The 13,146-nt window shown below is 43.2% G+C and overlaps 1 protein-coding gene across 3 annotated transcripts in view; it reads right to left on the reverse strand.

The window, feature by feature from the left end:
- The window catches only part of AGK (acylglycerol kinase), a 38,277-nt gene that overhangs the window by 16,127 nt on the left and 9,004 nt on the right, over positions 1-13,146 (reverse strand). For 2 of the 3 annotated variants that reach the window (XM_079992863.1, XM_079992862.1), the window contains exons 3-6: positions 6,030-6,109; positions 3,353-3,428; positions 1,341-1,433; positions 825-857 (exon numbers count right to left, since the gene is read on the reverse strand). In XM_079992863.1, coding sequence (XP_079848989.1) covers positions 825-857; positions 1,341-1,433; positions 3,353-3,428; positions 6,030-6,109 — 282 coding nt within the window. Of the gene's footprint in view, positions 1-824; positions 858-1,340; positions 1,434-3,352; positions 3,429-6,029; positions 6,110-9,647; positions 9,688-13,146 lie in introns of all 3 variants that reach the window. The other variant, XM_079992864.1, reaches the window with a different exon arrangement.

Here is a 13,146-nt window from a genome sequence, read left to right on the forward strand (position 1 = left end):
AGCTGAAATATAAATTTTGTCTCTCCATAAGCAGGCAAAGGCTCTGTACAGTAGGCACAATTCTAGTTGCTAACAGCCTCCTGGGATCTCAGAGAGAATCATTAAATTGCACTTTCTGTCTTTCTCTTTTTTTCCTTTTGGTCAGGTACTGATAAGACATTGTGGAATACAATTCTGTTAACAAGCAGCCTTATACGCTTTATGCAATGCGCCCCTTCTGGTGTATGGATTTCACCCAAAGCTTGCTTCCAAAGGGAATGCAAACAGTCAAGGGTTCCACTTTCACTTTACCTGACTACTGGTCCAGAGGAACTCTTGTTTTGCAAATCTGGACAAATGCCTGCTCGAAAGTTTTGCATTCAAAACTACCCTGCTGTGCTTACCAGGAACTCCTCAAAACTGGGGCAAGAAGCTACTTCCAAGACAAAGGCCTAATTAATTCTCAATAAGCCAACAAACCTGCGGCAAGGCTGTACCATTTTGTATTGCATGTGGGGACTGCATGACTGATTGCTCTTGCTCCATATGAAACAAGTCTATCTACACAGAAAACCAGGGAGAAGAATTTTGGGCCTAGCCTTCCTGTCAACATGCTACTATTCTAAAAATTGTTTTTGTATGGAGAAGTGTTCCATCATACGAAGCCCCCACATGCATTCTGGAGTGCTACACCCCAGACACAGACTGACTTCCCTGGGCCCAAGACAAGACAGATGAAACTGCAAGCCACCAGCAGGGTCAGCCTAACAAAAAAGACAAGACAGTGAGACTACAGAATGCTTTGCATTTTCCTGTTAAAAAGGCAACAGAAGCAAACACCTTACCTCATCCACCCTTCGGAGAAGGCCAGTTATGACCTGTAAGAAAAAAATCTTTTTTAGCTAGCATCGGTAAAATGAACCAGAACTTGCCTTCCTTCTTCAAATGAACAGGTGACACAACACCAAACCTTGATGTATCCAACAATTTTTGCTCCAGTTACCTACTTATTACATTTACATATCACCCTTTCCTCCAGGGCGCTCAAGGAAGTGTGCATTGTTCTCCCTTCTCACAACAACCCTGTGAGGTAGGTTAAGGTTGAGAGACAGTGACTGGCCCAAGGCCACCCAGTGAACTTCCGGGCTGAATGGGGATTTGAATCCTGGTCTCCCAGGTCCCAGTCTGACATTCTAACTGCTACACCACATGATGTTTCGAATGGTTTAGTGGGAACCAGGATGAGAGGAATCTTGGGGGAGGGGGGAGCTTGGAGTGCATGAAGGTGGAAGAAAAGCTTCTCCTATCGAGAATCCTCCCCCATGTGCTATTTTCCCATGGGGAGAAAATTCTTGCAGTACCTCTTGCAATGTTCCATCACCTCCTGCAACGATTATCATGTCTGTGCTTTCCATCAGCTCCAACAACTTCTTCGCTTGCCCTTCATAATCTGTCTGTGATAGATACAGAGAGGCCAGAAACATGTTGGGTGGTATTAATACTCAGATCGGACCCAGTGAAAAGCAAGGACTTGGGTCCACTAATTTCAATGGGTCTCATGATTGTGACAAACATTGGGTATTGGCTGCCCAAAAAGAAAACCTTTCATCTCCATATGAACACGCGTACATCTAATACTCAGCACAACAGCACACATCTTCTCATTTATTAATTTCAAAGTTTTGCATCACCCCTCTTAAAGCCCCCCCCCCAAATACAGGGTGTAACACAGAGAAATCCCTACAATATATATGCTCAACTAAGATAAATATAGCCCATGCTGTTTCTAAATTAGAAGTGCCAAACTCAAAACATGTAATCACTTTTTTCGTTCAAAGAAGTTGGTTATTTTTGCAGGACTAATTGATGGTTTTTGACGTCTCTTCAAATGGGTAGCTTCTGAGAACCATGCTTTCTTATTCAGCCAACAATCTCTGCTAGATTATTTCTAAAAGCAAACAGCACCACCTATTGAACTAACCCACACTACATCCTGAGGCAATGGAGGGGGGATTTGCAACCGTCTCCCATCCACGTATCGAGAGACAACATCCTACTTGACTCATGAACCCTTCCAATTTACAAGATAACCACATGGAATGATAAAATATTTTGTGATCCAATGGGGAGGGTCCGTAGCTCAATGGCTGAACATGCGCTATGCACACACACAAAAACCCACTCAGTAAAAGTGCCATGCATATTGATGGGATTAGATAAATCATCTCTAGCTACTTGCATACCAAAACTGGAGGGAAGTTGCTGCTTGAAACTCTGGAGGGCTATTATCTGTTTGAGTAGACAGCCCTGAAATAGATGGACTAATGTGACTCAGTATAAGGGCAGCTTCAAATGCTCACTACTGAAATTCCTAGGAATGTGCCCATTAGCCCTGCCTACCTGATCCCAGGGTCAGGCATTTCCTGAGCAGAATGCCCTCTTGCCTCTGAGTGGAGAAAGGACATACTTCTGCTAGCAATAGTTTGTTGAGCAGCTAGCACAATATAATCTCAGAACAGTTCAGTCTTCCCTTCCTTAGGAAGGCTTTCTTGACTTTTTATGTTCTCATCAGAGATGCCGAGTTTTTTTCTTATCCGAGAGGCCATTAAAGGTGTTTAAAAAAGGACTGCTCTTAATCAATCTCAAGTGCCCTGTGGCAATTTTATGAGCTCTCGTGCATGAGAATGAACTTTTCTCAGGCAGAGTCATCAACTCTTCTCTTTGCCTACAGGCCTTGGTGGCTCCCTCGCCAAAATCTTGTATATATTCTCCATTGCCCTTGAGTCAATGAAATGAAAGCAAGATAACAACATTCCCCAAAAAACCCCACCAAAACACAAAACACGGCACTGGTTATTGTTCTTGTTGTTGAGTCGTGTCTGACTCTTCATGACCCCATGGACCAGAGCACACCAGGCACTCCTGTCTTCCACTGCCTCCTGCAGTTCGGTCAAACTCATGCTGGTAGCTTCAAGAACACTGTCCAACCATCTCGTCCTCTGCCGTCCCCTTCTCCTTGTGCCCTCCATCTTTCCCAACATCAGGGTCTTTTCCAGGGAGTCTTCTCTTCTCATGACGTGGCCAAAGTATTGGAGCCTCAGCTTCACGATCTATCCTTCCAGTGAGCACTCAGGGCTGATTTCCTTAGAATGGATAGGTTTGATCTTCTTGCAGTCCATGGGACTCTCAAGAATCTCCTCCAGCACCAGCACTGGTTTTAAAATAAGAAATACAACTCCTCCCCAACTTGAGCACTTATAGACTCTTTATCTTTCATTTCACCTCTAGCGACAGATGGATTCTGGCCGATATATACTGGGAAGAGGAAATAGCCGCTAGGAGAAGAAAACACAAGTCCATTCTCTGTCTTTACCTTAACCACAGTCACATCCAGACCAGACAAGTGAAGAATTGGGGCCGCGTTCTTTTCAAAAAGACTCCTGGCTTTGCTAGAAAATTAAAAGAAGAAGTGTGATGTCACTTTATGATAGTTCCCCTCCCCTCCACGTAAAAAATACCCTCAATTGTTAACTAAAACCAAAATCATGTTCATAACAGCAACAGGCTATTCTGCAGATCCTTGGAAAAAAGCCGACATGGGATGGGATCAGTATAAAGGTGGATATTTGACTGGAGTGAGGTTTTGTATGCAGAATGAGTCATTCATACACAGTTCTAGTCGCAAGATACCTGGGAAACAATGATAACTGAATACGAGATGACAGAAGCAAAGAGCAAATTAGTGGAAGTGAGGGGGTAGAAGAAGGAACACTGGGCAGTGCCAGAGTCAGATAAATCTATGCATTTTATTTATCACATGACATTATTATCCCACCCGTCTTCCAAGGACCACTCCTAATTTAATTCAAGCAAAAGCCCCTGTGAGATGAGCAGCAGGTAACACAGAGATGGCAACTGCCCCAAAATCATCCAGTGAGCTTCACGGATGAGCAGGGATTTGAACCCGGGTCTTCCAGGTCCTACTCCAACACATCGACTGCTACCCCACAGTGATTCTCAATGGCTCACAGCAAAGGGTCATATTATGAGGCGATACAAGTCACTGCCCTGTGTTCATAAGTGAATTTGTGAATTCACTGCTACTAGCTTGTGTTGCCAGGGACATTTTTAGGGAGCATCAGCATAGGACTTTCTTTTCTTCAAAAAAGAAGCTATTTACTAGCAAACAGTAAGTTCAGAAGGAAGTCCTTCTGAACTCGAATTATTCAAGGATGGAAATCCTGTGCCATCACCATACTTTATATTTTTGCTCCTCTTTTCCTCCAAGGTGTTCCCAAGCCCCTACTTCATCTCTGCAACAACCCTGTGAGGTAGACAAGTCTGAGAGATGGTGAGGGGCCTAAGTTCAGCCAGTAAGCTTCATGGCTATGTCCCGTCATCCCTAGTCCAATGCTCATCTCGCCACTTTTCTATTATGGCTTTAGAAACTTTAAATATTTCCCCCCAACAACCCTGCCTGCCACCCCAAATAATAAGCCCTCAAGCAAATAATGTATTATTACCCAACTAATGAGATATGGAATACTTGCCCTCGGTTGGTAAGATGCAAATTCTACTTTTAAAAGAGAAATATCACTTGCTTTATTATTATTCAGCAACATTAATACAAAAACTTCACCTGACCTTGTTTTGGTAATGCTCTCGTGCATTTTAATGCCTGCTGCTGCATAATAAATAAGCATGGTATTAATTATGAATTATCCTGCAAAAATTATTTTGAGCACCCAGGGAAAAGAAAACAAGACTTTAAGTAAGGGACATCTTCCAAACAATGTGTCGTTTGTAAGACTTACCCCCTATCAATAATAAGCCTAAGCTAGAATTTGCAGTTTAGGTCAATGAGACAATCTTTTTAAGCGGGGTGGCTTGGCCTCCTAAGCAAAAAATCCCTTCCTGGTCCTAAAATGAGTAACAGTGCCCCTAAAGGACTAGGTGAGCAGCCTGGGAGTCATTTTGGACTCTCAGTTGTCCATGGAGGCACAAGTCAATTCTGTGTCCAGGGCGGCTATCTACCAGCTTCACCTGGTATGCCGGCTGAGATCCTACCTGCCCACAGACTGTCTTGCCAGAGTGGTGAATGCTCTGGTTATCTCCCGCTTGGACTACTGCAATGCGCTGTACATGGGGCTACCTTCGAAGGTGACTTGGAAACTGCAACTAATCCAGAATGCAGCAGCTAGACTGGTGACTGGGAACAGCTGCCGAGACCATATAACACCGGTCCTGAAAGACCTATATTGGCTCCCAGTACGTTTCCGAGCACAATTCAAAGTGTTGGTGTTGACCTTTAAAGCCCTAAACGGCCTCAGCCCAGTATACCTGAAGGAGCATCCCCACTCCCATCGTTTAGCTGAGGTCCAGCTCCAAGGGCCTTCTGGCTGTATCCTCACTATTACTTTTAGAAGACATCTGAAGGCAGCCCTGTACAGGGAAGCTTTTACTGCTTGAGGTTTTATTTTGCTCTTAATATTTTGTTGGGAGCTGCCCAAGGTGGCTGGGGGAACCAAGTCAGATGGGCGGCATATAAATAGTAAAATGATGGTGAAGATGCCAGCCATCGGGAGCCACATTCATTGACAAAAAAAGCCCCAATGTGTTTAAAACCAATACGCCTGCTAAATCTTTGAGCTTGAAATAGCTTTTGCACACGACGGCAATTTGCTACCATTAAACCAGAAAATAGGCACAGCGTGGCTTCAGGGGCACTAAATCAGCATGCCCAACATCTGAGCATGCACCTCTATTTCGGAACATCTTAATCTCATTCATAGAGTGGGAATGCTGATGACATTAAGGTGGAATATGGAGTGGGAGAGGGGAGTGAGAAGAACTGTATGATTTGGAGTTCATGTTAAATTTAGCAAGCAGGCCCATTTTAACTGTGGTTTCTTAATCAGCTGAATAAGTTTGATAACATTAGGTTCAGGGGAGGATAGGTAAGGCTTTGGTTCCCATGAATGTCTTGCCCTGATGAAAGCAAAACCACTGTATATGAAAAGATGCCAGGTGGCTGGGAAAGGGAATTTTACCCTTTGCAAGCTGCAGGGTTGAGAAACACTGTTGCTTTCTTGATCTGCATGCTGGAAGGAAGAATCTGGTTGCCAAACACCTAATAATGGAGAGAAAGCATCTCATTATTAAAGAATAAAAATCTGTCTGTTTTTGGTGCTCAACAATTCTGTGTTATTTCAGGGATTACAGGGCCCCTCCCCCACCCCACACAAATGGCTTCAGTGAGGGGGGAGCCAAGACTACTTTACTGAGCTCCGGTCCCAGCCAGCAGCCAGCAAAAGGCCACCTAGATGCCTAATTTAGCCTTATGTTCTGCAAACTCTAGTCAGCTTACATTGACAACTTGCAAGGGAACGGCAAAGGTACATCTGTATGCAGTTAGTTCCACTGAAAACAATGTGAGCCCTATGCACTGACAGCTTGCTCTGCCTCTCTGTCCCACTTTGATGCAAACTGCGTGACAAGTATAGGCCCCAGGCAAATATAATAATAATAATAATCAATGAATTTATTCTCAACACTTTTGGTGAAGAGATATAAAGCGAGGCAGCTGAAGCAATTGTTTTAAGAGAGCTCTGTAGATTTTCAAAGCAGCAATTCATAGCAATTATCAGCATCACTGAGGCTATTAGAGTAGAGGATTAAAAAATTTGTTAGAATTTAATGCTCAACTCTGTTCTATTTATTTTACCGCGGTGGAAACGAGAAGGCAGAAGGCATGCGAGAAACAGTGATTCATGGGGGTAAAGGACAGAGGAAATCAAACTGGCAGGTTATCTAAAGAACAGATGGGAAAAGTCAGTGATTAATTCTATTACTTTTGCATTCTTGGGGGAAATCATGGAAAAAGAGTGTCTGCATTCATAATTCTGAGGTCTGTTACAGCTGTTAGAAACATCTAATTATTTACTTGATGGGGGAGTGATATATTTGCTTGCTCTGAACAAACAACCTGTCTCTTCTACAAATTATACTGTTGGCAGACTTGCTTTTTATGCAGGCTCTGCTCTCATGCTTTCGAGTTTTAAAGAGGAAGACTAAAATAACAAACCACTTCAAGACCCTTTGTAATCATTTACTAACCCAAAACATTGGCTGCAGGGTAGGCGCTTGTAAACTGATTTTATTTCCTGTTTGATCATTCCATCCTTCACACTACTTCCCCACCCCCACCCCACAAACACACTAAAACAACATTGCAGACAATAACTGAATATTCCCTAAACCTGTTTGACTCAAAGGTAAGTGAAATAACAGACACATTCACAAACCATGATAAGCCAGGGTTAAGCTTGGCTTCCCTGTGATGTCCATATTTGGGATCCTGGTTTATTAAGAAGCACGGATTCATAATCAAACATCAAACCAAGGTTTAAGGCTGGCTGGCATGAAGACAAACCCAGCTGGATCAGGCCAAGGGCTAATCTAGGCCAGCATCCTGTTCTCACAGTTGCCAACCAGATGCCAATGGGAAGCAGAACATCATCATCGCCATCATCGTTTATTAAATCTGTATACCGCCCTCCAACTAAATATCCCAAGGCAGAAAAATACAAAATAAGAATACAAAATACAGCTCAAACTGTCTTGCCCTGGTAAGCAACCTGGCTGCCAAATTCTGCACCAGCTGAAGTTTCTGAAACATCTTCAAAGGCAGCCCTACATATAATGCATTGCAGCAATGTAACCTAGAGGTTACCTGAGCAGAGACAACAGAAGTTAGGCTATCCCTGTCCAGATACGGGAGCAGCTGGGCCACCAGCCGAAGCTGATGGAAGGCACTCCATGGCCACCAAGGCCACCTTAGCCTCAAGTGACAGCAAGGGATCTAGAAGTATCACCAAGCTGCGTATCTGCTCCTTCAGAGGAATCGTAACCCCATCAAGAGCAGGCAGTCTCCCATCCATCCAGGCTAAGGAACCACCCACTAACAGTGCCTGTCTTATCTGGATTGAGCTTCAGTTTGTCAGCTCTCATCCAGTCCATTACCAGGGCAAGACAACAGTCCAGCACATCTACTGCCTCACCTGCAGATGTTAAGGTGAAGCAGAGTTAAGTGCAACAGTGCTCTCCCCATCTGTGATTGCCAGCAACTGGTATTCAGAGACACACAGGTTCTGACAATAAAGACAGAACATGGCCACCATGGCTAGAACACAAGCGATCCCAGCTTGTGAGGGAGCAGAACAAGATTCCAGGTTTGGACATGGCAGGAAGTCAAGCTTCAGTATGGCTTGGTGGTTTGTTTCTGTTGCTCAAGCCAAGGGAGAAGCGAAGTGGGAGCAATCAGGCAACGTGAACTCATTCCTACTAAACCAGCGACCCTGGTTTATTGAGATCTGCAAATGCAGCCAGTATGACTGTGGCGCTGCATCTGTGATGGCACCTTTCAAGTGTTATTCACATGACTGCAACATCAAGTGTGGATTTGCATGTGCAAATCAGACCTCCATTGCTCCTTGTGATAAAAACTATTTCACCCCTTTGAATTTCATGTCCTAATAAACTCCCCCGAAGTATAAGTTTCATTTTCAGACCACAAAGAAGGGCAGTTTCCATGTTACAGTGCTGCAATATACTACTGGAAACATAATAAGGAGTATTTTAAAAATTTGTGTTTGCCAAAATGAATATGCACATCTGTTTGGATGTTCAGCAAAATACAAAAGACACAAATTTCAGACAGAATCCGAAGTATTTTATTTCCCAATGGCCAATGAGATGGCCATAAATCTTTGGCCAGAGAAACTACAAATAAAAAATGGAGGAGGGGGGGTACTCCACATAAAAGGCACAATTGGGTGTTTATGAAAATTTATAACAAGGAGGGGAAAACATGATTTCAGGTATCTGTTTGCTTTTTCATTATTATTTTTTAAAACTGCACTTTTGCATAAATACCATAAGGCAGTAATAGATTAAGAACACAGTATTACAATAAAAGTATCAAATACATCACTAAGAGCTGGTTGGCAAAGAATCTTAGGTTTGAAAGGCCTGTCAAATTAATAGTTTCTAGAAGACGTCTAAATGAGCAGGATGGTTCTGTCATACCTCTACTGGAAATGAGTTCCACAAGTCAGAGCCTGACATATTAAAGGCTTGTTCCCTCAGGGCCAGCCGAACTTCAAGGGCATTTGGGACTACAAAGAGTGCCCTCCAATAATAATAAAATCAATTTGGTTTTTCCTGCTTCGTTGGAACTTTTTGGTCCTGCCTTTTTGTACAGGTACCAGAGTACCAGGTCCAATCAGAGTAAGAAAAGCTACATGCTAGCTGCTTTCCATTCTGCCAGTTGATGAAATGCGATTTCAATCTCCAGAATTTTCAGTCTTGTCATTGCTGGCCCACAAGTTTACCTAACAAAAGCAATAAAGGTAATCAAGTTTCCCAAACTCTTCCCGAATATATTCCACTTTTGTGATGCTCATGAATAATTTGTGATGGCACTGAACTGAGGCGTAATTAGGTGCAAAGGGGGAGAGTGTCTTTTGGTATTTGAGCAGAAGAATACAGAGAGTCCCTTTGGCAGGCTAGTCACGTAGAGGAGACCTGCTGGGAGAATCTCCAGAATCCTGCACAAGAGAGATAAGGAGAGGATTTTAATCTAATTTGATCTTGTTAAATGGTATTACCTGGGCTTCTTGGCATGCAGCTCTCCTTAGCAGGTTATCGCTATCAGGAGCGGGAAGAAGAAAAAGAACAGTGTTTTAGATAGCGCAAATTGAGGGGAGGGATAAATAGATGGAAACACGCATTTAAAAATACCTACTTCTACTGCTTTGGCACACAAAACACAGACCAAACTTTCCAAAGGGGCTACTTGTCAAAAACACATACTATTTAAATGTCACCGTTTTGATGCCACCTTATCTTTCGTCACTTCTTGGACCATGTCTTCATTACCAAGAGCCAGATTCCACCCGCAATGTGATTACTTAATTGACCAAACTGAACCGCACCATTGTATAAACAGGAAGTAACTGACCAAAATTCCTCCGGTCTAACTTGTGAGTGGAATTAACCAACTGCCCAGCAAATCAGTGGCCAAATTATTCCTTTTTCAGATAGAAGCTAGCTGCAGCACTACCAATGAAGTGCATATAGTCATCAAATTACCAAGAAGGTACACCTGCATTTGCCAATATCCTTCCCTCCCTGCTCGTCTCCCTCTCCTGTTTGCTGTTTTCCCTCATTGTCTACATTGTCTACATTGTAAGTTCCTTGGTGGCAAGGACCTGACTATTTTTTATGTTGCCATAATATAAAATGTCTCCATTCTGCAAGTCTCAGGCACAAGTGAAAAAACACCTGACATGGAAAGATGGTGTCATGGCAGGGAAATCAGTAAAGACCTCTGGCCCTGCCCACCAGTGACATGGGGTCCCCAGAAGGTTGCCTACAAGAGAATACAGCCTTCTGATGTTTTCCTCAACCACATCTCTGCTATGTTTCTCAGCTATTGTTGGACTACGAGTCCCATCACCACTGGTCCTGCTAGCTAGGGAGGATGGGAGCTGTAGTCCACCAACAGCCAGGGACCCACGTTTGAGAAACACAGTGATAATTCCCCACACCTGGCTTAGAAAAGTGAACAATGAAACCTGAGGGGCAACCTGTGGAGATAAGCAATGAGGTTTGAGCTGAAATAAAGCAAAGAGTCCTGCTCTTTTCATCTTGGATCAGCATCTGTCTTAGGCTGCAATAGGGAGGCATATGAGCATCCTAAAAATTGGCCCACTGCACTTTAATGCGCATCTATATTCTAGTCCACTTTGTATTTCTTGTTTGCCCTGGTAACCTTCAACAGCTGGTGGATATAAACGTATTAAACAAATAAATGGAAACTCGCTGCTTCTCTTTGCTCCACTTAGCCATATTTTCCAAAGATAACTCTCCACATAGTCATTAAAATGGGGCTTGAAGTGCTATTCAGTTCAAGGGTGAAGAACGGAGATAGAGGAAAGTCAACTTTTGGAAGCACCTCTCTCTGTGGCAGTGGCATCCCTGTTCTGATTTGTGCAGCCTGAAGCGTTCTGGGTTTGCGGCTTTCATCTCTCAAGGATTAAGGGCCAAGCTGGTAAAAGCCCAAGAGGTGCCTGTCTGCCTGCCTGCAGCTCAGAGTGGCTGGGGTCAGGTTGGAGGAGGCCAGAGGGCAAATGAGAACTCACTTGGTTTACAGCAGGGCAGTGCTCTCCTTGGCTCTTCGTGCCAAAAGGGCCAGGCAGCACTCCTTTCAATTCCGCTCTGATGATATGCTGCACATTTTTGTTAATACGCAGCAATTTACGGGGCTCATTCCAGAACAACTCGCTTGCAGACTTTCCCCCTCTTTCTCTACTTATTCCACTTTTTAAAGCCATGTAACTTGTTCTGCCTTACCAGCATTTACTGCCACGATAGCTTTTCTCACGTTACAGAAAATTGATTTTAGATGAAGAATCAATCTGGAGAAATTCAAACTAAGCAGCGAGAGAAACTCTGTCAATAGGAAACCTTTAGTGAAAATAATGGGACAAACAGAAATAAGCTTCCTAAGCGAGAGAACGCATAAATAATATATTACTCCAATTCATGCCTAATTGGAATATTTATCAAAGTTTTCCTTAGAGGCAGTAGCGCTCCCCTTAACATAATGTTTGCTCTTCACATTCAAAGGAATAAATCATGTGTGTTAAGCAACAGGAACATTTTTTTCTTTCTTTTTTTACAAGAATGGCAGGCTATTGACTAATTGCAGTAATTTTTACTAAGTACTACTTAAAAACCAACTCTAGTGCCGAAATGAATTGGACAGCCCTACTCCATCTTATCTACCCATGTACAGAGAGGCACCGCAAACAAACATGTATTTATTATAAGGGCAAAATTCTCAGCACCTCTCCCTACCCCCAGCATGTGAAAGCTTTGAAGCAAACACGAGAGAGACCATTCTTATTAGAAGATTCCCCATCGAACCTGCTAAGTATCTGATCAGCTAGCAAAGCCTAAGGAAAGTAAGTCTTGGCTGATGATACACAGTGGTAGGGCAACAGGAATGCAATAAATGCATCCACATCAACTGTTTTCATTGACTTCCTGCTATAATCGTTTGGTGTTCCTCCATGTCAGGAGAAAGAGAAGCTTTACAGAGGATGCTGAAATTGGACTAGCACCAGTCTCAAGGTTAGAAGCCACAGCACTGACCTTTGAGACAAGGTTGTGAAGAATGGGTGGGCTCAGGGATGTTAATTATTTTAACTTCGTCTTGCAGGTCTGCAAGTGGCAGGCACAGCCTGCTGAAAGCGAGGGCTCTCGAGTCCCATTTATTTCCATTAGTCTTACTAAATAAGTCACCTGGAGTATACACACACACACAATCACCTGATTTATCTGGATTGCGTCCAAATTACACCAATCCATATGAAAGGAAATCCATGAAGGGAAATAGGATTGTACACACAAGACATTGCAAAAGCGTTCTCTGCTTTTGGAAACTCCAGTTGCAATTGTGTAGTTCTGGTCCAGATCCAGAGATCCAAAAACTCAGCCATCAGCTTTGGGTGCCACGTCTTATGAAGACCATAATAATAGCCTTGTTGGATTCCAGGATCCTGTTCCATACTGTGGCTGGTCGACCAGATGTCTATGGGAAGCTCAGAAACAGGACATGAAGACAACCCCCATCCATTCAGGAAGGAAGGGGCTAGGTCCATAAATGCTCCTGCTTGCATGGATTTTGCACTTCCAACCAATCTAGTCAATTCATTTACTATTATTTTATTTATTGATATATTAGCCACTCTTCAGCCTAGCTCTCATAGCGGCATATAGACATAAAAAGCAATCACACATACGATAACTACATGAGTAGCAAATTGGAGTAGTTAGGGTAAGTCCATCATAAAAATAAACACAATTAAAGCATGAGCTTAACAGATTTGGGCAAATAAGGTTTTCACTTGGCATCCAAGAGAGAACCAGGACAGTGTCTGGAGAATCTTCTCTATTATATACTAAGAGGAATGGCATCTAATGCAATAAGCTCCCAATTAGCAGCAAAGTGAGGGCAGCTAACATGATTGTGAATTTACCAGCTGGCTGAGATATCATCACCTCGGAAAGCCAATGGGCTTCTGCTATCACAATGACAAT

This window comes from Podarcis cretensis (genome assembly GCF_951804945.1).
Source record: "Podarcis cretensis genome assembly, chromosome: 10".
Lineage (NCBI taxonomy): Eukaryota > Metazoa > Chordata > Lepidosauria > Squamata > Lacertidae > Podarcis > Podarcis cretensis.